Source organism: Oncorhynchus mykiss, chromosome 23 (genome assembly GCF_013265735.2).
Source record: "Oncorhynchus mykiss isolate Arlee chromosome 23, USDA_OmykA_1.1, whole genome shotgun sequence".
Lineage (NCBI taxonomy): Eukaryota > Metazoa > Chordata > Actinopteri > Salmoniformes > Salmonidae > Oncorhynchus > Oncorhynchus mykiss.
The window spans coordinates 60136529-60162851 of record NC_048587.1 but is presented as its reverse complement, the minus strand read 5'-3'; the positions used below and the strand labels follow the sequence as shown (position 1 = coordinate 60162851).

Sequence of the window (26323 nt, the reverse complement as noted above, 5' to 3'; positions counted from 1 at the left end):
GAGAAGACTGTACCATGTCTCACAGTTAAGCAAACAAATGTGTCCTGTGTGTGAGAATGTGTGTGTGTTTGCGTGTTTGTTCATAGAGTAGAGAAGTACCTTGTAGAGTGCAGACATAGAAGCGGAGGCCACAACGAAGGTGATCCCCATGACAGAGTGGCTGTGGAAACCGTCAGCGTACGTCATCATCACGATGCCAGCGATGGCAAAGATGGCCGCCACGATCTGCACAGGGAAAGGTGGAGAGGACATATTACAATATATACCACTTAGCAGGTTTTTTTAAGGAGTGGGGCACTGCTTACATTATATTGGACAAGATAGTGTAGAAGGAGGAAGGGGAGGGTTGAACTGGGATTCTTTCACTTTGAATTCAAGCTGGATTTATTCATAGTGTGAAAGTACAAGTATCTCACCTGCAGTTCAATCTACCATAAATACATTTTACTGGTTAGAAAGAAGAGTCACTGTTGACTTGACACACCAGGATCCACTTCTGATGTACTTTTATACTGGTCTGAGATCAGATCATCAAACAGTAAGTACTGAATGTGTCCCAAATGGCACCCATGGGCCCTGGTCACAAGTAGTGCACTATAAAGGGAATATGGTGTAATTTGGGACACATCCTAAGACAGGTAGTAAAACCTGGAGCAGCTTTGGGCCCAGCCAGGGTGGTAAGTTACTGTCAGAGACCTTACAGTAGCACTGAAGAGATTCACACCCCAATGGCCTTGTGTGTGTGTGTGTGTGTGTGTCAGAGTGACAGAGTTTGTGTTTGTGCGTGTGTATATGTTTGTCCCTGACTTTCACTTTCCCCTCCCTTTCCTCCAGCTGTTCCCTCTTCCTTTCCTCCAGCCGTTCCCTGTTCCTTTCCTCCAGCCGTTCCCTCTTCCTTTCCTCCAGCCGTTCCCTCTTCCTTTCCTCCAGCCGTTCCCTCTTCCTTTCCTCCAACCGTTCCCTCTTCCTTTCCTCCAGCCGTTCCCTCTTCCTTTCCTCCAGCTGTTCCCTCTTCCTTTCCTCCAGCCGTTCCCTCTTCCTTTCCTCCAGCCGTTCCCCCTCCCTTTCCTCCAGCTGTTCCCTCTTCCTTTCCTCCAACCGTTCCCTCTTCCTTTCCTCCAGCCGTTCCCTCTTCCTTTCCTCCAGCTGTTCCCTCTTCCTTTCCTCCAGCTGTTCCCTCTTCCTTTCCTCCAGCTGTTCCCTCTTCCTTTCCTCCAGTCGTTCCCTCTTCCTTTCCTCCAGTCGTTCCCTCTTCCTTTCCTCCAGCTGTTCCCTCTTCCTTTCCTCCAGCCATTCCGCCTCCCTTTCCTCCAGCCGTCCCCTCTTCCTTTCCTCCAGCCATTCCCCCTCCCTTTCCTCCAGCCGTTCCCTCTTCCTTTCCTCCAGCTGTTCCCTCTTCCTTTCCTCCAGCCAATCCCCCTACCTTTCCTCCAGCCATTCCCCCTCCCTTTCCTCCAGCCGTTCCCCCTCCCTTTCCTCCAGCCGTTCCCTCTTCCTTTCCTCCAGCCGTTCCCTCTTCCTTTCCTCCAGCAGTTCCCTCTTCCTTTCCTCCAGCCGTTCCCTCTTCCTTTCCTCCAGCCGTTCCCTCCCACAGTAATATCTGTTACTGGTGTAATGGTGAACACAATGCAAAGACACACACAACTACAAACACAGTCATGATAATCATATACTATCTGGTCCAGGGCCCAGTGCTTTCCAATCAGCAAAGTCTCCCATACAGGAAAGGATTGATGGCTGTGTGTGTGTGTGTGTGTGTGTGTGTGTGTGTGTCTGTGTGTGTCTGTGAGTGTGTGTGTGTGTGTGTGTGTGTCTGTGTGTCTGTGTGTGTGTCTGTGTGTGTGTGTCTGTGTGTGTGTGTGTGTCTGTGTGTGTGTGTGTGTGTGTGTGTGTCTGTGTGTGTGTGTGTGTGTCTGTGTGTCTGTGTGTGTGTCTGTGTGTGTCTGTGTGTGTGTGTGTGTCTGTGTGTGTCTGTGTGTGTGTGTGTGTGTGTGTGTAATGAATAGGGACTTGGCTTGGGCCAGCAGAGTGGATTAGCACTGCATTAGAGAGGTGTCAGGAAGATAAACAACCCATGTGGTTATGCCCGGTGCTTCATTTGTAAATCGGGAAATGCCGGAACAAAAAGTGAGCATTAGAGTGAGGTACCGGAACGAATATTTTTAGTTTTTAAAGGTGCCAGATCCTGTTTTGGCAGGATGTGGCCCAAATTAAGCACTGCTTACACCTGGACAGAGCCAAGGGGTACAATGGGTTAACCCCCCCACCTCTCTCTCTCTCTCTCTCTCACCCTCTTTCTCTCTCTCTCACTCTTTCTGCAGTGCAGGCTGCCTGCCTTTCAGTCACCTCTCTAGCTACATAAAAAATAGAATGACCTGCCAGGTCAACCCATTACACAACGTTGACTTGAATGGGGATGTCCATTCTCTAGAAACGCCAGCTATGTCAGTCACATAGAAATAAAAATGACTAGGGACAACGCGCCTCATACCATGGCAATTTGACTGGGAGACCCATGGGTATACTCAATATGGCTGACATGGTAATTCTATTCAGGGGTGCACCTTTCAGTTTCTTTATCCATTCGGATAAACACCCCAAACAGCCTAGCCAACCTACCCAGTGAAAGTTGCGCCCCTGATGATATTCTATGGTCAGTTACCTCTCTACAGAGATTTGTTTCTCTGAGAAAGTCTGCTGCTTTGCTGCTTGGTTTCCTGGGACACGGACCCCTCAGTGATTGGACACGGCAATTTGTTTTCCTTTCTCACACACTGCTGTGTCAGCAAACCCAATGTCAGGGAATGGGGAAATGGACCAAGACTGGGTCTGGGCTCTGCTGAGGCAGTCTGTCACTCACACCACTCCACCACAACACCAGGCCACACTCGCAGAAGACCTTTCTCACCCCAAGGGTCTTTCCTAGATCAATAAAGGTTAAATGAAAAGACAAAACCCCAGCTGAGAAATGTATGTGTGACTGATTGGTTTAGAACCTGGGTGGGTCTCATGTGCCACAAGGGAGACTGTGCTAGCTCGCTGAGCTAAAGCCTAGGCAATGTTACTCTCACACCTCTCCATAACAACATAAAACTACAGGAGAGAGATACAGGACTCTGAGATGCCTGCATATCTCTGAGTATATTGTAACTGCCAAAATAAAGGAAATACTTGAGTACTTGAGGGATACAAAGTGTATTGAAAGCAGGTGCTTCAACCCAGGTGTGGTTCCTGAGTTAATTAAGCATCATGTTTAGGGCCATTATTTTGTCTACCATGGCTATGCCCCCCCCCCCCCCAATAGGATGACAATGCCCCCATCCACAGCGCGCGAGTGGTCACTGAATGGTGAACATGAAAACGATGTAGACCATATGCCATGGCCTGGTCTTAGCCACCAGATCTCATCCCAAATGAACACTTGCGGGAGATTCTGGAGCAGGCGCCTGAGACAGCGTTTCCACCAGTTTCTCGTGGAGGAATGGTGTCACATCCCTCCAATAGAGTTCCAGACAATTGTAGAATCTATGCCAAGGCACATTGAAACTGTTCTGGCTCGTGGTGAACCAACACCCTATTAAGACTCTTTATGTTGGTGTTTCCTTTATTTTGGCAGTTACCTGTACATTTTTTAAAATATTTTTATCCTTTATTTAACTAGGCAAGTCAGTTAAGAACAAATTCTTATTTTCAATGACAGCCTAGGAACAGTGGGTGTTCAGGGGCAGAACGACAGATTTGTACCTTGCAGCTCGGGGGTTTGACCTTGCAACCTTCCGGTTACTAGTCCAACTCTCTAACCACTAGGCTACCCTGCCGCCCACATGAATTGCATTGGGAAAGTATTCAGATCTCTTGACTTTTTCCACATTTTGTTACGTTACAGCCTTATTCCAAAATAGATTAAATGATTTTTTGCAATGCAATAATTAACCATGTCTATGTGTAGATTAGAATAAAGGCTGTAACACAACAAAATGTAACATAAGTCAAGGGGTATGAATACTTTCTGAATACACTGTAGGTACAGTATGGGAGAGATGCCATCCCTTATATACCATTCTCCTACTGACAGCTATCCACCCACCTCACCCATGAAATAGCCCAAGCTAAGTACCAGAACACTGTCATACTTCAAAGGGATGATTGGACTCTCCCCAGCCTCTCCCCCTCGTATCCTCTCCCCTTCTCTCTTCATTTTCATATGAAGGAAAGCCCATCCAAGATCCTCCGCATTACTGCAGACATCAAAACACTGCAATACCCATCAACAGTCAGAGAGAGAGTAAGAGAGAGAGAGAGAGAGAGAGAGTAAGAGAGAGAGACAGAGAGAGAGAATTAGAGGGAGAGAGAAAGAGAGAAAGAGAGAGAGACAGAGAGATAGAGAGAGAGAATTAGAGGGAGAGAGAGAGAGAGAGAGAGAGACAGGAGTCATAGGGGAGAGATGGGGGAGAGAGAGGGAGAGAAAGATGGGGAGAGTGAGAGAGAGAGAGAGAGAGATAGAGAGAGAGGAGACATGGGGGAGAGAGAGGAAGAGAAAGATGGGGAGAGTGAGAGAGAGAGAGATAGAGACAGAGGAGACATGGGGGAGAGAGAGGAAGAGAAAGATGGGGAGAGTGAGAGAGAGAGAGAGAGAGAGAGAAAAATGTGAGAAAGTGCGAGGGAGCATGAGACAGAGAGAAAGATAGAATGAGAGAGAGAGAGAGAGACAGAGAGAGAGAGAGAGAGAGAGAAAGAGAGAGAGAAAGAAAGAAATGGGAGGATTACTCAGAGCTTTCATCACAGATGGGGGTAGTGAGGGATAATGACAGGAGGGAGAGAGAGAGAGAGAGAGAGAGAGACATTCCGATTAGGTGTTTTCCTTCCAGATCTTCCCTCCAGTTATTCACACAAACAGTACATACATACATTCATTCATTTATCCGGATTAGTCACAGTGAGATCAAACATATTTTGCAAGAGAGACCTGAACTTCTATTTATAAAATCTCAGAATACATATAAGAGGGCTGATCTAGGATCAGTTTGACCTTTGAGATCATGATGAATATGATTATATGGCCAGGGGGACCTGATGCTGAATCAGTCTTTCTACTCTGAATACGTGGACTGCCTGGGACCTAGTAGGGAGTTTTAAATGTAGACTACAGGTTCATCAAGACAGAGGTCTGTGTGGGACATCATGTTTGGTACCGTGACTTTTTGTCTGGGCTGCTTCATGAGTTTGAGCCACTCCTGCCAGATTGCATAGTGCAATACCACTATTATACAATAATAGACCGCGCCACACACTTCTCTGTCGGGTCCCGATGGCGACCCGGGAACCCGACTCTGCATCGAGACTCCTTCCTTTCTTCTCCATCTCTCTGAGAGGTAACAGTTTCAGTTCAGAAGATCATATATAAATCATGTCATTACAAGGACACACTTCTCTGTCGGGTCCCGATGGCGACCCGGGAACCCCGCTCTGCATCAAGACTCCTTCCTGTCTTCTCTATCTCTCTGAGAGGTAACAGTTAAATCATGTCATTACAAGGACACACTTCAGTTTCCACATGAGGCTTTTCAGTACCACTGCAGAGAGAAGGGAACTCTCAGCCAGCCAGGACATCCTTAGCTTGGTTCTATAGTGGCTTGCGAAAGTATTCACCCCCCTTGGCATTTTTCCTATTTTGTTGCCTTACAACCTGGAAGGAAAATTGATTTTTGGGGTGTTTGTATAATTTGAAACACAACATGCCTACCACTTTGAAGATGTAAAATATGTTTTATTGTGAATCAAACAAGAAATAAGACAATAAAACAGAAAACTTCAGCATGCATAACTTTTCACCCCCCCCCCCCCAAAGTAGAGCCACCTTTTGCAGCAATTACAGCTGCAAGTATCTTGGGGTGTGTCTCTATAAGCTTGGCACATATAGCCACTGGGATTTTTGCCCATTCTTCAAGGCAAAACTTCTCCTGCTCCTTCAAGTTGGATGGTTTCCGCTGGTGTACAACAATCTTTAAGTCATACCACAGGTTCTCAATTGGATTGAGGTCTGGGCTTTGACGAGGCCATTCCAAGACATTTATATGTTTCCCCTTAAACCACTCGAGTGTTGCTTTAGCAGTATGTTTAGGTTCATTGTCCTGCTGGAAGGTGAACCTCCGTCCCAGTCTCAAATCTCTGGAAAACTGAAACAGGTTTCCCTCAAGAATTTCCCTTTATTTAGCACCATCCATCATTCCTTCAATTCTGACCAGTTTCCCAGGCCCTGCCGATTAAAAATATCCCCACAGCATGATGCTGCCACCACCAGGGATGGTATACTCGGGGTGATGAGAGGTGTTGGGTTTGCACCAGACATAGCGTTTTCCTTGATGGCCAAAAAGCTCAATTCTAGGCTCATCTTACCTTCTTCCATATGTTTGGGGAGCCTCCCACATGCCATTTGGCAAACACCAAACGTGTTTGCTTATTTTTTTCTTTAAGCAATGGCTTTTTTTCTGGCCACTCTTAGTTGAATTAATGGTGCTCTGTGTGATGTTCAAAGTTTCTGATATTTTTTTATAACACAACCCTGATCTGTACTTCTCCACAACTTTGTCCCTGACCTATTTGGAGAGGTCCTTGGTCTTCATAGTGCCGCTTGCTTGGTGGTGCCCCTTGCTTAGTGGTGTTGCAGACTCTGGACCTTATTATAGGTGGACTTGATTTAACTAATTATGTGACTTCAGAAGGTAATTGGTTGCACCAGATCTTATTTAGGGGCTTCGTAGCATTTTCATATACTTTTTTTAAACAAGTATTTTTTTCCATTTCACTTCACCAATTTGGACTATTATGTGTATGTCCATTACAGGAAATCCAAATCAAAATCTATTTATTTAAATTACAGGTTGTAATGCAACAAAATAGGAAAAATGCCAAGGGGGGTGAATACTTTTGCAAGGAACTGTATCCAGCAACTTACTTATAGCTACTTTTCAGAATACCTTTGGTGCTGCAAGGTACATTGTTAATTTGACAAACTTTCTCCCAGGGTGATGCCGAGGTCCAAGTTCATTAACAATTATCTAACAATGACCCTTAATGAACTATCCCCCAGCCCTGACGGAGCAGTTACATTCGCTTGAAAGCCAAATGTTTTTTCTGCACTGCAGTACAGGTTATCTTCTGAATGCCCACAACATGATTGAGTTTACCTGGCTTAACAGAATAGTCTCAAAACAGTATTTAAAATACTTAAAATAGTATTTGAACCCAGGTCTGCTCTCCATGCCCTCAACTCTTCTGAACCCAGGTCTGCTCTCCATGCCCTCAACTCTTCTGAACCGAGGTCAGTTCCCCACGCCCTCAACTCTTCTGAACCCAGGTCAGTTCTCTATGCCCTCAACTCTTCTGAACCCAGGTCAGTTCCCCACGCCCTCAACTCTTCTGAACCCAGGTCCGCTCCCCACGCCCTCAACTCTTCTGAACCCAGGTCCGCTTTCCACGCCCTCAACTCTTCTGAACCCAGGTCAGTTCTCTATGCCCTCAACTCTTCTGAACCCAGGTCAGTTCCCCACGCCCTCAACTCTTCTGAACCCAGGTTAGTTCCCCATGCCCTCAACTCTTCTGAACCCAGGTCAGTTCCCCATGCCCTAAACCCTTCTGAACCCATTCAGTTCCCCACGACCTCAACTCTTCTGAACCCATTCAGTTCTCCATGCCCTCTACTCTTCTGAACCCAGGTCAGTTCCCCACGCCCTCAACTCTTCTGAACCCAGGTCAGTTCCCCACGCCCTCAACTCTTCTGAACCCATTCAGTTCCCCACGACCTCAACTCTTCTGAACCCATTCAGTTCTCCATGCCCTCTACTCTTCTGAACCCAGGTCAGTTCCCCACGCCCTCAACTCTTCTGAACCCAGATCAGTTCTCCATGCCCTCAACTCTTCTGAACCCAGGTCAGTTCCCCATGCCCTCAACTCTTCTGAACCCAGGTCAGTTCCCCATGCCCCCAACTCTTCTGAACCCAGGTCTGCTCTCCATGCCCTCAACTCTTCTGAACCCAGGTCAGTTCCCCATGTCATCAACTCTTCTGAACCCAGGTCTGCTCTCCATGCCCTCAACTCTTCTGAACCCAGGTTAGTTCCCCATGCCCTCAACTCTTCTGAACCCAGGTCAGTTCCCCATGCCCTAAACTCTTCTGAACCCAGGTCAGTTCCCCATGCCCTCAACTCTTCTGAACCCAGGTCAGTTCCCCATGCCCTCAACTCTTTGGAAACCCAGGTCTGCTCTCCATGCCCTCAACTCTTCTGAACCCAGGTCAGTTCCCCATGTCATCAACTCTTCTGAACCCAGGTCTGCTCTCCATGCCCTCAACTCTTCTGAACCCAGGTCAGTTCCCCATGCCCTTAACTCTTCTGAACCCAGGTAATTTCCCCATGCCCTCAACTCTAATTTAATTAGGTAGGACCTAGCTAGTCCAACTGAGACTGAGTCTGTGGTCTTAATTAGGTAGGACCTAGCTTGTCCAACTGAGACTGAGTCTGTGGTCTTAATTAGGTAGGACCTAGCTTGTCCAACTGAGACTGAGTCTGTGGTCTTAATTAGATAGGACCTAGCTAGTCCAACTGAGACTGAGTCTGTGGTCTTAATTAGGTAGGACCTAGCTAGTCCAACTGAAACTGAGTCTGTGATCTTAATTAGGATACATTTTTATCTAGCCCTGAAATGAACTCTTATCTACTCATAACTGGAGGAATCTCCAGTCAGAATGTTATCTCTTCGTAGGTTCCCTGGACATCTCCTGACAGACTTTGTGCATCACACACACACACACACACACACACACACACACACACACACACACACACACACAGTAACTCACCCTGACCCCCATGAAGCGGTCTCTCAGTACGATCCAAGAGAGCAGGAATACGAAGGCCTTGTTGCAGCAGAACAGAGCTGACACGTCTGTAGTGTTGATCTTCCTCAGGGCCTGTGTTAGAGACAGGATCACGTCACAGCTTAAAATGACTTCGCCCAATTGCTAGATTTTCGGTGGTGTAGTTGGCTACGTTTTTGAAGCAGAGGATCAATAGTTTGAGTCCAGTAAGGGGACAGGGATGGTGAAGGAAGCTATACCGCTAAGCTAGCACTAGAAGGAAGCTATACCGCTAAACTAGCACTAGAAGGAAGCTATACCGCTAAGCTAGCACTAGAAGGAAGCTATACCGCTAAACTAGCACTAGAAGGAAGCTATACCGCTAAGCTAGCACTAGAAGGAAGCTATACCGCTAAGCTAGTACTAGAGGTCGACCGATTAATCAAAATGGCCGGTTAATTAGGGCCGATTTCAAGTTTTCATAACAATCGGTAATCGGCATTTTTGGACTTCTATTATAGCCGATTACATTGCACTCCACGAGGAGACTTTGTGGCAGGCTGACCACCTGTTACGGGAGTGCAGCAAGGAGCCAAGGTAAGTTGCTAGCTAGCATTAAACGTATCTTATAAAAAACAATACATCTTAACATAATTACTAGTTAACTACATACTGTATGGTTGATGATATTACTAGTTTATCTAGCTTGTCCTGCGCTGCATATAATCAATGAGGTGCCTGTTAATGTGTCATAGAATCACAGCCTACTTCGCCAAATGAGTGATGATTTAAAAAGCGCATTCGTGAAAAAAGCACTGTCGTTGCACCAATGTGTACCTAACCATAACCATCAATGGCTTTCTTAAAATCACAAGTATACACAATTTAAACCTGCATATTTAGTTAATATTGCCTGCTAACATGAATTTATTTTAATTAGGGAAACTGTGTCACTTGTCTTGCGTTCCGTGCAAGCAGTCAGGGTATATGCAGCAGTTTGGGCCGCCTGGCTCGTTGCGAACTGAACTGAAGACCATTTCTTCCTAACAAAGACCGTAATTAATTTGCCAGAATTTTACATAATTATGACATAACATTGAAGGTTGTACAATGTAACAGCAATATTTAGACTTAGGGTTGCTGCCCGTTCGTTTAAATACGGAACGGTTCTGTATTTCACAGACAGATTAAACGTTTTGTTTTCGAAATTATGGTTTCCGGATTTTACTACATTAATGACCTAAGGCTCGTATTTGTGTGTGTTATTATATTATAATTAAGTCTATGATTTGATAGAGCAGTCTAACTGAGCGGTTGTAGGCAGCAGCAGGTTCGTAAGCATTAATTCAAACAGAACTTTACTGCGTTTGCCAGCAGCTCGTTGCAATGCTTGATGCACAGCACTGTTTATAACTTCAAGTCTATCAACTCCCGAGATTAGGCTGGCAATACTAAAGTGCCTATAAGAACATCCAATAGTCAAAGGTATGAAATACAAACGGTATAGAGAGAAATAGTCCTATAATTCCTAAAATAACTACAACCTAAAACTTCTTACCTGGGAATATTGAAGACTCATGTTAAAAGGAACCACCAGATTTCATATGTTCTCATGTTCTGAGCAAGGAACTTAAACGTTAGCTTTCTTACATGGCACATATTGCACTTTTACTTTCTTCTCCAACACTTTGTTTTTGCATTATTTAAACCAAATTGAACATGTTTCATTATTTAATTGAGACTAAATTGATTTTATTTATGTATTATATTAAGTTAAAATAAAAGTGTTAATTCAGTATTGTTGTAATTGTCTTCATTACAAATATATATATAAAAATAGGCCGATTAATCGGTATCGGTGTCACACCCTGGTCAAAGTATTTTGTGTTTATCTTTATTTATTTGGTCAGGCCAGGGTGTGGCATGGGTTTTTGTATGTGGTGTGTATGTATGGGGATTGTAGCTAGTGGGGTGTTCTAGCTAAGTCTATGGCTGTCTGAAGTGGTTCTCAATCAGAGGCAGGTGTTTATCGTTGTCTCTGATTGGGAACCATATTTAGGCAGCCATATTCTTTGAGTTTGTCTTGGGTGATTGTCCTTAGTGTCCTGATGTCATTGTTCTGTGTTAGGTTACACAAGTATAGGCTGTTTCGGTTTTCGTTAAGTTTATTGTTTTGGTAGTGTTTGTGTTTAGTGTGTTACTTCATTAAACATGGATTGCAATAGACACGCCGCATTTTGGTCCGATCCTTGTTCTACCTCTTCATCAGAGGAGGAGATAGAAGAGAACCGTTACAGAATCACCCACCACCAACGGACCAAGCAGCGTGTCAACAGGCAGCAGCAGCAGCGTAAAGAGGAATGGACATGGGAGGACGTTTTGGATGGCAAGGGCTGTTACACTTGGGAGGAGATACTGGCTGGAAGAGATCGCCTCCCATGGGAACAGGTGGAGGCACTTAGGAGAGCAGAGGCAGCCGGAGAGAGGAGCCGGCGATATGAGGGAACACGGCTGGCAAGGAAGCCCGAGAGGCAGCCCCAAACATTTCTTGGGGGGGGGGCTAACAGGGAGTATGGCTACGCCAGGTAGGAGACCTGGGCAGACTCCCTGTGCTTACCGGGGGGCTAGAGAGACCGGACAGGCACCGTGTTATGCAGTGGTGTGCACGGTGTCTCCAGTGCGGGTGCATAGCCCGGTGCGGTATATTCCAGCTCCGCGTGTCGGCCGGGCTAGATTGAGCGTCGAGCCTAATGCCATGAAGCCGGCTCTACGCAGCTGGTCCCCAGTGCGTCTCCTTGGGCCGGCTTACATGGCACCAGCCTTGCGCTCGGTGTCTCCGGTTCGCCTGCATAGCCCAGTGCGGGCTATTCCACCTCGCCGCACTGGCAGGGCGACCGTGAGCATTCAACCAGGTAAGGTTGGCTGCTTGAGCTTGGTGCTCAAGAGCTCCAGTGCGCCTGCACGGTCCGGTTTTTCCAGTACCACCTCCACACCCCAGCCCTCCGGTAGCAGCTCCCCGCACCAGGCTTCCTGTGCGTGTCCTCGGCCCAGTACCACCAGTGCCAGCACCACGCATCAGGCCTACAGTGCGCCTCGCCTGTCCAGCGCTGTCGGAGCCCTCCTCTCCAGCGCTGTCGGAGTCTCCCGCCTGTTTAGCGCTGTTAGAGCCTTCCTTCTCTACAGCGCTGCCGGAGTCTCCCGCCTGTTCAGAACTGCCAGTTAGCAAAGAGCTGCCAGTTAGCAAAGAGCTGCCAGTTAGCAAAGAGCTGCCAGTTAGCATAGAGCTGCCAGTCTGCAAGGAGCTGCCAGTCTGCAAGGAGCTGCCAGTCTGCAAGGAGCTGCCAGTCTGCAAGGAGCTGCCAGTCTGCAAGGAGCTGCCAGTCTGCAAGGAGCTGCCAGTCTGCAAGGAGCTGCCAGTCTGCAAGGAGCCGCCAGAGCTGCCTGTCTGCAGGATGCTGCCAGTCTGCAAGGAGCCGCCAGAGCTGCCAGTCTGCAAGGAGCCGCCAGAGCTGCCAGTCTGCAAGGAGCCGCCAGAGCTGCCAGTCAGTATGGAGCAGCCAGGGCCGCCAGTCAGCATGGAGCAGCCAGGGCCGCCAGTCAGCATGGAGCAGCCAGTCAGCATGGAGCAGCCAGTCAGCATGGAGCAGCCAGAGCAGCCAGTCAGCATGGAGCAGCCAGAGCTGCCAGTCAGCATGGAGCAGCCAGTCAGCATGGAGCAGCCAGAGCTGCCAGTCAGCATGGAGCAGCCAGTCAGCATGGAGCAGCCAGAGCTGCCAGTCAGCATGGAGCAGCCAGTCAGCATGGAGCAGCCAGAGCTGCCAGTCGACCAGACTCTTCCAGATCTGCCAGTCGACCAGACTCTTCCAGATCTGCCAGTCGACCAGACTCTTCCAGATCTGCCAGTCGACCAGACTCTTCCAGATCTGCCAGTCGACCAGACTCTTCCAGATCTGCCAGTCGACCAGACTCTTCCAGATCTGCCAGTCGACCAGACTCTTCCAGATCTGCCAGTCGACCAGACTCTCCCAGATCTGCCAGTCGACCAGACTCTCCCAGATCTGCCAGTCGACCAGACTCTCCCAGATCTGCCAGTCGACCAGACTCTCCCAGATCTGCCAGTCGACCAGACTCTTCCAGATCTGCCAGTCGACCAGACTCTTCCAGATCTGCCAGTCGACCAGACTCTTCCAGATCTGCCAGTCGACCAGACTCTTCCAGATCTGCCAGTCGACCAGACTCTTCCAGATCTGCCAGTCGACCAGACTCTTCCAGATCTGCCAGTCGACCAGACTCTTCCAGATCTGCCAGTCGACCAGACTCTTCCAGATCTGCCAGTCGACCAGATCTGCCAGTCGACCAGACTCTTCCAGATCTGCCAGTCGACCAGACTCTTCCAGATCTGCCAGTCGACCAGACTCTTCCAGATCTGCCAGTCGACCAGACTCTTCCAGATCTGCCAGTCGACCAGACTCTTCCAGATCTGCCAGTCGACCAGACTCTTCCAGATCTGCCAGTCGACCAGACTCTTCCAGATCTGCCAGTCAGCCAGGATCTGGTAGATTCATCAACCTGCCTGAGCTTCCTCTCACTCCTGAGCTTCCCCTCAGTCCCGAGCTGCCTCAGTCCCGAGCTGCCCCTCAGTCCCGATCTGCTCCTCAGTCCAGTGGGGTTCTGGGTGAGGACTACTAGGCCATGGTCGGCGGCGAGGGTGGACTATCCAGGGACGCGAGGAGAAGGGACTAAGACATTGATTGAGTGGGGTCCACGTCCCGCGCCGGAGCCGCCACCATGGACAGACGCCCACCCGGACCCTCCCTATTGTTTTGAGGTGCGTTCGGGAGTCCGCACCTTAGGGGGGGGGGGTTCTGTCACACCCTGGTCAAAGTATTTTGTGTTTATCTTTATTTATTTGGTCAGGCCAGGGTGTGGCATGGGTTTTTGTATGTGGTGTGTATGTATGGGGATTGTAGCTAGTGGGGTGTTCTAGCTAAGTCTATGGCTGTCTGAAGTGGTTCTCAATCAGAGGCAGGTGTTTATCGTTGTCTCTGATTGGGAACCATATTTAGGCAGCCATATTCTTTGAGTTTGTCTTTAGTGATTGTCCTTAGTGTCCTGATGTCATTGTTCTGTGTTAGGTTACACAAGTATAGGCTGTTTCGGTTTTCGTTAAGTTTATTGTTTTGGTAGTGTTTGTGTTTAGTGTGTTACTTCATTAAACATGGATTGCAATAGACACGCCGCATTTTGGTCCGACTCTCCTTCTCACCAAGAAAACCGTTACAATCGGCTTTTTTTGGTCCTCCAATAATCGGTATCGTTACCGGCGTTGAAAAATCATAATCGGTCGACCTCTAGCTAGCACAGTGACACCTGTTATACCTGCAGGCACTATACAATACTGTCACAGTCCCTAACCACACACACACACACACACACACACACACAAGCAGCACAGTACCTGTAGGTACAGGTAGTTGGTGAGGATCCACAGCAATCCAAACGGAGCCACCTTAGTGAAGAACACCTTGGCTGTCAGCCCGTCGTCCCCAAAGAACCGACAACACTCCCTAGAGAGGAACACACACAGATGAACACCCACAGGCAATGCTTGCACACACAAAAAACATACACACATGCACAGTACACAGGTACATGTACAGTTAAAGTCGGCTGTTTACATACACTTAGGTTGGAGTCATTAACTCGTTTTTCAACCACTCCACAAATTTCTTGTTAGCAAACTATAATTTTGGCAAGTCGATTAGGACATCTACTTTGTGCATGACACAAGTAATTTTTCCAACAAATGTTTACAGACAGATTATTTAACTTATAATTCATTGTATCACAATTCCAGTGGGTCAGAGGTTTATAGTTGACTGTGCCTTTAAACAGCGTGGAAAATTCCAGAAAATTACGTGATGGCTTTAGAAGCTTCTGATAATCTAATTTACATCATTTGAGTCAATTGGAGGTGCACCTGTGGATATATTTCAATGCCTATCTTCAAACTCAGTGCCTCTTTACTTGACATCATGGGGAAACAGCCAAGACCTCAGAAGAAAAATAGTAGACCTCCACAAGTCTGATTTATCCTTGGGAGCAATTTTGAAACGCCTGAAGATACCACATTCATCTGTACAAACAATAGTACGCAAGTATAAACACCATGGGACCACGCAGCTGTCATACCGTTCAGGAAGGAGATGCGTTCTGTGTCCTAGAGATGAACGTACTTTGCGAAAAGTGCAAATAAACCCCAGAACAACAGCAAAGGACCTTGTGAAGATCCTGGAGGAAATGGGTACAAAAGTATCTATATCCACAGTAAAACGAGTCCTATATCGACATAACCTGAAAGGCCACTCGGCAAGGAAGAAGCCACTGCTCCAAAACCACCATAAAAAAGCCAGACTATGGTTTGCAACTGCACATGGGGACAAAGATTGTACTTTTAGGAGAAATGTCCTCTGGTCTCATGAAACAAAAATAGAACTATTTGGCCATAATGAAAAAGGGGAATGCTTGCAAGCCGAAGAACACCATCCCAACCGTGAAGCACGGGGGTGGCAGCATCATGTTGTTGGGGTGCTTTGCTGCAGGAGGGACTGGTGCACTTCACAAAATAGATGGCATCACGAGGAAGGAAACTTATGTGGATATATTGAAGCAACATCAAGACATCAAGTTAAAGCTTGGTCACAAATGGGTCTTTCAAATGGACAATGACCCAAAGCATACTTCCAAAGCTGTGGAAAAATGGCTTAAGGCCAACAAAGTCAAGGTATTGGAGTGGCCATCACAAAGCCCTGACCTCAATCCTATAGAAAATTTGTGGGCAGAACTGAAAAAGCATGTGCGAGCAAGGAGGCCTACAAACCTGACGCAGTTACACCAGCTCTGTCAGGAGGAATGGGCCAAATTCACCCAACTTATAGTGGGAAGCTTGTGGAAGGCTACACGAAACGTTTGACCCAAGTTAAACAATTTAAAGGCAATGCTACCAAATACTAATTGATGGAATGTAAACTTTTGACCCACTGGGAATGTGATGAAAGAAATAAAAGCTGAAATAAATAATTCTCTCTACTATTATTCTGACATTAAACATTCTTAAAATAAAGTGGTGATCCTAACTGACCTAAGACAGGGAATTTTTACTAGGATTAAATGTCAGGAATTGTGAAGAATGAGTTTAAATATATTTGGCTAAGGTGTATGTAAACTTCCGACTTCAACTGTATATGTACAGACACAGACAAACAAACAAACACAAGCTCACACAGCACAAACACATGTAAACAAGCGCAATCACATTTTAGTATACAACATTAGTGTTAGTATTCATAGTCTATGCTAGTGATGGGGGGGGAAATCGATACAGTTAAATATCACAATATTATTTTGGACAATATTATATTTAAGCAATATGGGGTGTGTTATATGGCCAATATACCACTGCTAAGGGCTGTTCTTAGTGCTGGATACAGTCCTTAGTCGTGGTATATTGGCCATATACCACAAACCCCTGAAGTGCCTTATTGCTATTATAAACTGGTTACCAACATAATTAGAGCAGTAAAAACAAATGTTTTGTCATACCCGTGGTATACGGCTGTCAGCCAATCAGCAGTCAGGGTTCAAACCACCCAGTTTAAAATTATATTTTGACTCCAAGTATCGATATGTAAAATAAGACATATATACAGGAGCAGTCAAAAGTTTGGACACTTTTCTTTATTTTTAATATTTTGTAAATTGTAGAATAATAGTGAAGACATCAAAACTATGAAATAACACATATGAAATCAAGTAGTAAACAAAAAAGTGTTAAACAAATCAAAATATATTTTATATTTAAGATTCTTCAAAGTAGCCACCCTTTGCCTAGATGACAGCTTTGCACACTCTTGGCATTCTAGCATGCTAGCAGATACCCATAGACTTACAGTCACTGTGCTAACCAAGTAGATCAAAAAGTAGATTAAGGACCTAGTTGCCAAAATCCCAAAGTATACCTTAAAGGTAAACATAAAGACTGGTATGTGAACTGGTAAGGAGTTACTGGAACTCCAGGTCCATTCCCATCCCGGCCCAGGCCCATCCAGGCTGCCAGATCTCCATTCCCATCCCGGCCCAGGGCAATCCAGGCTGCCAGATCTCCATTCCCATCCCGGCCCAAGCCAATCCAGGCTGCCAGCTCTCCATTCCCATCCCAGCCCAGGCCAATCCAGGCTGCCAGCTCTCCATTCCCGTCCTGGTCCCATCTAGGCCTCCAACCAGACAATTATATTGCACCTAGACAATCTTACTGACACATCAATTACTGAACTGAACAATGCCAAGTGAGGCAGCTACTGTAGCTTGAGCCTCCAGGTTTAGGCTATCTGCCAGAGTGGCCTGGCCAGCCGTTCGGACACCAGGAGGTTGAAAACTGCAGTTCAAAGCCTCTCAGAACTTTGAAGTTTGACTGTTTGACTACTCAAGGGTAATTATATTTCTAGGCTGGCCACAAACAGCACTATACCAACAGGTAGTTATGTACTCTTAGTACTGGTCAGTTAGGTAGTTAGGTACTGTTAGTCCTGGTCAGTTAGGTAGTTATGTACTGTTAGTCCTGGTCAGTTAGGTAGGTTCTGTTAGTCCTGGTCAGTTAGGTAGTCCTGGTCAGTTAGGTAATTATGTACTGTTAGTCCTGGTCAGTTAGGTAGTTAGGTACTGTTAGTCCTGGTCAGTTAGGTAGGTACTGTTAGTCCTGGTCAGTTAGGTAGGTTCTGTTAGTCCTGGTCAGTTAGGTAGTCCTGGTCAGTTAGGTAATTATGTACTGTTAGTCCTGGTCAGTTAGGTAGTTAGGTACTGTTAGTCCTGGTCAGTTAGGTAGGTACTGTTAGTCCTGGTCAGTTAGGTAGTTATGTACTGTTTGTCCTGGTCAGTTAGGTAGTTAGGTACTGTTAGTCCTGGTCAGTTAGGTAGTCCTGGTCAGTTAGGTAGTTATGTACTGTTAGTCCTGGTCAGTTAGGTAGTTAGGTACTGTTAGACCTGGTCAGTTAGGTAGGTACTGTTAGTCCTGGTCAGTTAGGTAGTTAGGTACTGTTAGTCCTGGTCAGTTAGGTAGTTATGTACTGTTAGTCCTGGTCAGTTAGGTAGTTATGTACTGTTAGTCCTGGTTAGTTAGGTAGTTATGTACTGTTAGTCCTGATCAGTTAGGTAGTTAGGTACTGTTAGTCCTGGTCAGTTAGGTAGTTAGGTACTGTTAGTCCTGGTCAGTTAGGTAGTTAGGTACTGTGAGTCCTGGTCAGTTAGGTAGTTAGGTAGTGTTAGTCCTGGTCAGTTAGGTAGTTATGTAATGTTAGTCCTGGTCAGTTAGGTAGTTATGTAATGTTAGTCCTGGTCAGTTAGGTAGTTAGGTACTGTTAGTCCTGGTCAGTTAGGTAGTTAGGTACTGTTAGTCCTGGTCAGTTAGGTAGTTATGTACTGTTAGTCCTGGTCAGTTAGGTATTGTTAGTCCTGGTCAGTTAGGTAGTTATGTACTGTTAGTCCTGGTCAGTTAGGTAGGTACTGTTAGTCCTGGTCAGTTAGGTAGGTACTGTTAGTCCTGGTCAGTTAGGTAGTTAGGTACTGTTAGTCCTGGTCAGTTAGGTAGTTATGTACTGTTAGTCCTGGTCAGTTAGGTACTGTTAGTCCTGGTCAGTTAGGTAGTTAGGTACTGTTAGTCCTGGTCAGTTAGGTAGGTACTGTTAGTCCTGGTCAGTTAGGTAGTTATGTACTGTTAGTCCTGGTCAGTTAGGTAGGTACTGTTAGTCCTGGTCAGTTAGGTAGTTATGTACTGTTAGTCCTGGTCAGTTAGGTAGTTATGTACTGTTAGTCCTGGTCAGTTAGGTAGTTAGGTACTGTTAGTCCTGGTCAGTTAGGTAGGTACTGTTAGTCCTGGTCAGTTAGGTAGTTAGGTACTCTTAGTCCTGGTCAGTTAGGTAGGTACTGTTAGTCCTGGTCAGTTAGGTAGTTATGTACTGTTAGTCCTGCTCAGTTAGCTAGTTATGTACTGTTAGTCCTGGTCAGTTAGGTAGGTTCTGTTAGTCCTGGTCAGTTAGGTAGTTATGTACTGTTAGTCCTGGTTAGTTAGGTAGTTATGTACTGTTAGTCCTGATCAGTTAGGTAGTTAGGTACTGTTAGTCCTGGTCAGTTAGGTAGTTAGGTACTGTTAGTCCTGGTCAGTTAGGTAGTTAGGTACTGTTAGTCCTGGTCAGTTAGGTAGTTAGGTAGTGTTAGTCCTGGTCAGTTAGGTAGTTATGTAATGTTAGTCCTGGTCAGTTAGGTAGTTATGTAATGTTAGTCCTGGTCAGTTAGGTAGTTAGGTACTGTTAGTCCTGGTCAGTTAGGTAGTTAGGTACTGTTAGTCCTGGTCAGTTAGGTAGTTATGTACTGTTAGTCCTGGTCAGTTAGGTATTGTTAGTCCTGGTCAGTTAGGTAGTTATGTACTGTTAGTCCTGGTCAGTTAGGTAGGTACTGTTAGTCCTGGTCAGTTAGGTAGGTACTGTTAGTCCTGGTCAGTTAGGTAGTTAGGTACTGTTAGTCCTGGTCAGTTAGGTAGTTATGTACTGTTAGTCCTGGTCAGTTAGGTACTGTTAGTCCTGGTCAGTTAGGTAGTTAGGTACTGTTAGTCCTGGTCAGTTAGGTAGGTACTGTTAGTCCTGGTCAGTTAGGTAGTTATGTACTGTTAGTCCTGGTCAGTTAGGTAGGTACTGTTAGTCCTGGTCAGTTAGGTAGTTATGTACTGTTAGTCCTGGTCAGTTAGGTAGTTATGTACTGTTAGTCCTGGTCAGTTAGGTAGTTAGGTACTGTTAGTCCTGGTCAGTTAGGTAGTTAGGTACTGTTAGTCCTGGTCAGTTAGGTAGGTGCTGTTAGTCCTGGTCAGTTATGTAGTTAGGTACTCTTAGTCCTGGTCAGTTAGGTAGGTACTGTTAGTCCTGGTCAGTTAGGTAGTTATGTACTGTTAGTCCTGCTCAGTTAGCTAGTTATGTACTGTTAGTCCTGGTCAGTTAGGTAGGTTCTGTTAGTCCTGGTCAGTTAGGTAGTTATGTACTGTTAGTCCTGGTCAGTTAGGTAGTTATGTACTGTTAGTCCTGGTCAGTTAGGTAGTTAGGTACTGTTAGTCCTGGTCAGTTAGGTAGGTACTGTTAGTCCTGGTCAGTTAGGTAGTTATGTACTGTTCGTCCTGGTCAGTTAGGTAGTTAGGTACTGTTAGTCCTGGTCAGTTAGGTAGTTATGTACTGTTAGTCCTGGTCAGTTAGGTAGTTATGTAATGTTAGTCCTGGTCAGTTAGGTAGTTAGGTACTGTTAGTCCTGGTCAGTTAGGTAGTTAGGTACTGTTAGTCCTGGTCAGTTAGGTAGTTATGTACTGTTAGTCCTGGTCAGTTAGGTAGTTATGTAATGTTAGTCCTGGTCAGTTAGGTAGTTATGTACTGTTAGTCCTGGTCAGTTAGGTACTGTTAGTCCTGGTCAGTTAGGTAGTTAGGTACTGTTAGTCCTGGTCAGTTAGGTAGGTACTGTTAGTCCTGGTCAGTTAGGTACTTATGTACTGTTAGTCCTGGTCAGTTAGGTAGTTAGGTACTGTTAGTCCTGGTCAGTTAGGTAGGTACTGTTAGTCCTGGTCAGTTAGGTAGGTACTGTTAGTCCTGGTCAGTTAGGTACTTATGTACTGTTAGTCCTGGTCAGTTAGGTAGTTATGTACTGTTAGTCCTGGTCAGTTAGGTACTGTTAGTCCTGGTCAGTTAGGTAGTTATGTACTGTTAGTCCTGGTCAGTTAGGTAGGTACTGTTAGTCCTGGTCAGTTAGGTACTTATGTACTGTTAGTCCTGGTCAGTTAGGTAGTTAGGTACTGTTAGTCCTGGTCAGTTAGGTAGGTACTGTTAGTCCTGGTCAGTTAGGTAGGTACTGTTAGTCCTGGTCAGTTAGGTAGTTAGGTACTGTTAGTCCTGGTCAGTTAGGTAGTTAGGTACTGTTAGTCCTGGTCAGTTAGGTAGTTATTTACTGTTAGTCCTGGTCAGTTAGGTAGGTACTGTTAGTCCTGGTCAGTTAGGTAGTTATGTACTGTTAGTCCTGGTCAGTTAGGTAGTTATGTACTGTTAGTCCTGGTCAGTTAGGCAGAGTGGCCTGGCGGTGTGGATATGGAGCTGTAGGAGGTTGTTTTGGTCAGGCTCCAGAAAGATGACTGGGCAGATAAAGCACACTGGACACTAACAGGCCACGTACAAACAGACAACAATACACTATAACTATAATCAGTTAATGAGGTTGAGGGCAATGCTTCATTTCATTACTGAACCTGGCTCTATGCCTGAATGCATAACAATAGACCTCTTTGACTGGGGCTGTGAATCCCCAAAACCTAAGCCCTGAACTTCAGCCTGGAACTAAGCTCAAGCACCAGATTAAGGCTAAGATTCTATCTGTTTCATGTTTTCAGCAAAGGCACCTTTTAAAGACAATTTCCGATTGAGCCGACATATTTAGCGTTTACCGTGAATGGGATCTCAGTAAATATGGAACATTACCTATAAAAGCCACATTGTCGACAACCTGCAATCACATTGAATCCCGTCCTAAGCCCCAGTGGAAAGTGGTCCGATGACAACTGCGATTGGCCTCTGCCATGCTGTCATGTATTAGTTATGTCGTGTGGACTGGTGCCAGCTCTTCCACGCACTGTGTGGACCGACACATGCTAGGGCAGGGCTGCTTTAGCCCAAGAGAGGAGAAGAGCATCTGGCAGCTCACTGAAGTCTCTCCTCCATCTCCCACAAAGCTGTGCATTCCACATTCCAGCCTATCATATGCTGCTCTCCAGCCCCTGCATTTTTAAGGAGATCAGAACTCTGTTGATATTTCATTTGTTTTCTGAAAGGACAGAGGGACGGGAGAGCAGGAGACACTCTGCGCATGTGTCTCTAATGGTTTTCTATTCCCTAGTGTCTAGTACTCTAGTTCTGACCAGAGCCCTATGATCCCTGGTCAAAATATGTGCACTGTAAAGGGAACAGGCTGCCATTTGGAAGGGAATACGGTGTCATTTGAAAGGGAATAGGTGCCATTTGGAAGGGAATAGGTGCCATTTGGAAGGGAATAGGTGCCATTTGGAAGGGAATACGGTGTCATTTGGAAGGGAATACGGTGTCATTTGAAAGGGAATAGGTGTCATTTGAAAGGGAATAGGTGTCATTTGAAAGGGAATACGGTGTCATTTGGAAGGGAATAGGTGTCATTTGAAAGGGAATAGGTGTCATTTGGCGGGGAATAGGTGCCAACTGGAAGGGAATAGGTGTCATTTGAAAGGGAATACGGTGTCATTTGGCGGGGAATAGGTGTCATTTGAAAGGGAATAGGTGTCATTTGAAAGGGAATAGGTGCCATTTGAAAGGGAATACGGTGTCATTTGGCGGGGAATAGGTGCCATTTGGAAGGGAATACGGTGTCATTTGAAAGGGAATAGGTGTCATTTGAAAGGGAATACGGTGTCATTTGAAAGGGAATAAGGTGCCATTTGAAAGGGAATAGGTGTCATTTGAAAGGGAATACGGTGTCATTTGAAAGGGAATAGGTGTCATTTGAAAGGGAATAGGTGTCATTTGAAAGGGAATAAGGTGCCATTTGAAAGGGAATACGGTGTCATTTGAAAGGGAATAGGTGTCATTTGAAAGGGAATAGGTGTCATTTGAAAGGGAATACGGTGTCATTTGAAAGGGAATACGGTGTCATTTGAAAGGGAATAGGTGTCATTTGAAAGGGAATACGGTGTCATTTGAAAGGGAATACGGTGTCATTTGAAAGGGAATAAGGTGCCATTTGGAAGGGAATAGGTGCCATTTGGAAGGGAATAGGTGTCATTTGAAAGGGAATAAGGTGCCATTTGGAAGGGAATAGGTGCCATTTGGAAGAGAATAAGGTGCCATTTGGAAGGGAATAGGGTGCCATTTGGAGGGGAATAGGTGCCATTTTGGGACGTAGCCACTAGGTAGAGGGGAACAGATAGAGAGTGGCCCAGGTGGATAATACATTAGACCACACTATGGTATAACACAAGCTATGCTGTCTCAATACATTAGACCACACTATAGTATAACACAAGCTCTGCTGTCTCAATACATTAGACCACACTATAGTATAACACAAACCCTGCTGTCTCAATACATTAGACCACACTATAGTATAACACAAACCCTGCTGTCTCAATACATTAGACCACACTATAGTATAACACTAGCTCTGCTGTCTCAATACATTAGACCACACTATAGTATAACACTAGCTCTGCTGTCTCAATACATTAGACCACACTATAGTATAACACTAGCTCTGCTGTCTCAATACATTAGACCACACTATAGTATAACACTAGCTCTGCTGTCTCAATACATTAGACCATACTATAGTATAACACTACCTCTGCTGTCTCAATACATTAGACCACACTATAGTATAACACAAGCTCTGCTGTCTCAATACATTAGACCACACTATAGTATAACACTAGCTCTGCTGTCTCAATACATTAGACCACACTATAGTATAACACAAACCCTGCTGTCTCAATACATTAGACCACACTATAGTATAACACTAGCTCTGCTGTCTCAATACATTAGACCACACTATAGTATAACACAAACCCTGCTGTCTCAATACATTAGACCACACTATAGTATAACACTAGCTCTGCTGTCTCAATACATTAGACCACACTATAGTATAACACTAGCTCTGCTGTCTCAATACATTAGACCATACTATAGTATAACACTACCTCTGCTGTCTCAATACATTAGACCACACTATAGTATAACACAAGCTATGCTGTCTCAATACATTAGACCACACTATAGTATAACACAAACCCTGCTGTCTCAATACATTAGACCACACTATAGTATAACACTAGCTCTGCTGTCTCAATACATTAGACCACACTATAGTATAACACAAACCCTGCTGTCTCAATACATTAGACCACACTATAGTATAACACTAGCTCTGCTGTCTCAATACATTAGACCACACTATAGTGTAACACAAACCCTGCTGTCTCAATACATTAGACCACACTATAGTATAACACAAACCCTGCTGTCTCAATACATTAGACCACACTATAGTATAACACAAACCCTGCTGTCTCAATACATTAGACCACACTATAGTATAACACAAGCTCTGCTGTCTCAATACATTAGACCACACTATAGTATAACACAAACCCTGCTGTCTCAATACATTAGACCACACTATAGTATAACACAAGCTCTGCTGTCTCAATACATTAGACCACACTATAGTATAACACTAGCTCTGCTGTCTCAATACATTAGACCACACTATAGTATAACACAAACCCTGCTGTCTCAATACATTAGACCACACTATAGTATAACACAAGCTCTGCTGTCTCAATACATTAGACCACACTATAGTATAACACAAGCTCTGCTGTCTCAATACATTAGACCACACTATAGTATAACACAAACCCTGCTGTCTCAATACATTAGACCATGTCTTTGTATTTGTACTTTCTACAGGCTACACAGCAGCAGATGAAAGGTGAATGAGTAGAAAGGCTGTGTTAGTAAGGTAACATTATAAAGGCTGTGTCAGAAAGAAAGATAACATTATAAAGGCTGTGTTAGTAAGATAACATTATAAAGGCTGTGTCAGAAAGAAAGATAACATTATAAAGGCTGTGTTAGTAAGATAACATTATAAAGGCTGTGTTAGTAAGATAACATTATAAAGGCTGTGTTAAAAAGCAAACATTATAAAGGCTGTGTTAAAAAGAAAGATAACATTATAAAGGCTGTGTTAGTAAGATAACATTATAAAGGCTGTGTTAGTAAGATAACATTATAAAGGCTGTGTTAGTAAGATAACATTATAAAGGATGTGTTAGTAAGATAACATTATAAAGGCTGTGTTAGTAAGATAACATTATAAAGGCTGTGTTAGTAAGATAACATTATAAAGGCTGTGATAGTAAGATAACATTATAAAGGCTGTGTTAGAAAGATAACATTATAAAGGCTGTGTTAGTAAGATAACATTATAAAGGCTGTGTTAGCAAGATAACATTATAAAGGCTGTGTTAGCAAGATAACATTATAAAGGCTGTGTTAGTAAGATAACATTATAAAGGCTGTGTTAGTAAGATAACATTATAACGGCTGTGTTAGCAAGATAACATTATAAAGACTGTGTTAGTAAGATAACATTATAAAGGCTGTGTTAGTAAGATAACATTATAACGGCTGTGTTAGCAAGATAACATTATAAAGGCTGTGTTAGAAAGAAAGATAACATTATAAAGACTGTGTTAGTAAGATAACATTATAAAGGCTGTGTTAGTAAGATAACATTATAAAGTCTGTGTTAGTAAGATAACATTATAAAGGCTGTGATAGTAAGATAACATTATAAAGGCTGTGTTAGTAAGATAACATTATAAAGGCTGTGTTAGAAAGATAACATTATAAAGGCTGTGTTAGTAAGATAACATTATAAAGGCTGTGTTAGCAAGATAACATTATAAAGGCTGTGTTAGCAAGATAACATTATAAAGGCTGTGTTAGTAAGATAACATTATAAAGGCTGTGTTAGTAAGATAACATTATAACGGCTGTGTTAGCAAGATAACATTATAAAGACTGTGTTAGTAAGATAACATTATAAAGGCTGTGTTAGTAAGATAACATTATAACGGCTGTGTTAGCAAGATAACATTATAAAGGCTGTGTTAGAAAGAAAGATAACATTATAAAGACTGTGTTAGTAAGATAACATTATAAAGGCTGTGTTAGAAAGATAACATTATAAAGGCTGTGTTAGCAAGATAACATTATAAAGGCTGTGTTAGTAAGATAACATTATAAAGGCTGTGTTAGTAAGATAACATTATAACGGCTGTGTTAGCAAGATAACATTATAAAGGCTGTGTTAGAAAGAAAGATAACATTATAAAGGCTGTGTTAGAAAGAAAGATAACATTATAAAGGCCGTGTTAGTAAGATAACATTATAAAGGCTGTGTTAGTAAGATAACATTATAAAGGCTGTGTTAGTAAGATAACATTATAAAGGCTGTGTTAGTAAGATAACATTATAAAGGCTGTGTTAGTAAGATAACATTATAAAGGCTGTGTTAGAAAGAAAGATAACATTATAAAGGCTGTGTTAGAAAGAAAGATAACATTATAAAGACTGTGTTAGTAAGATAACATTATAAAGGCTGTGTTAGAAAGAAAGATAACATTATAAAGGCTGTGTTAGAAAGAAAGATAACATTATAAAGGCCATGTTAGTAAGATAACATTATAAAGGCTGTGTTAGTAAGATAACATTATAAAGGCTGTGTTAGTAAGATAACATTATAAAGGCTGTGTTAGTAAGATAACATTATAAAGGCTGTGTTAGTAAGATAACATTATA

At 44.3% G+C, this 26323-nt stretch overlaps 1 protein-coding gene across 3 annotated transcripts in view; it reads right to left on the bottom strand.

The window, feature by feature from the left end:
• slc35f3b (solute carrier family 35 member F3b) overlaps nucleotides 1-26323 on the bottom strand; it is a 161425-nt gene that overhangs the window by 11278 nt on the left and 123824 nt on the right. For all 3 annotated transcript variants that reach the window (XM_036960911.1, XM_036960910.1, XM_036960912.1), the window contains 3 exons: nucleotides 14311-14419; nucleotides 8856-8966; nucleotides 100-225 (listed from right to left, as the gene is read on the bottom strand). In XM_036960911.1, the coding sequence (XP_036816806.1) occupies nucleotides 100-225; nucleotides 8856-8966; nucleotides 14311-14419 (346 nt within the window). The remainder of the gene's footprint in view (nucleotides 1-99; nucleotides 226-8855; nucleotides 8967-14310; nucleotides 14420-26323) is intronic.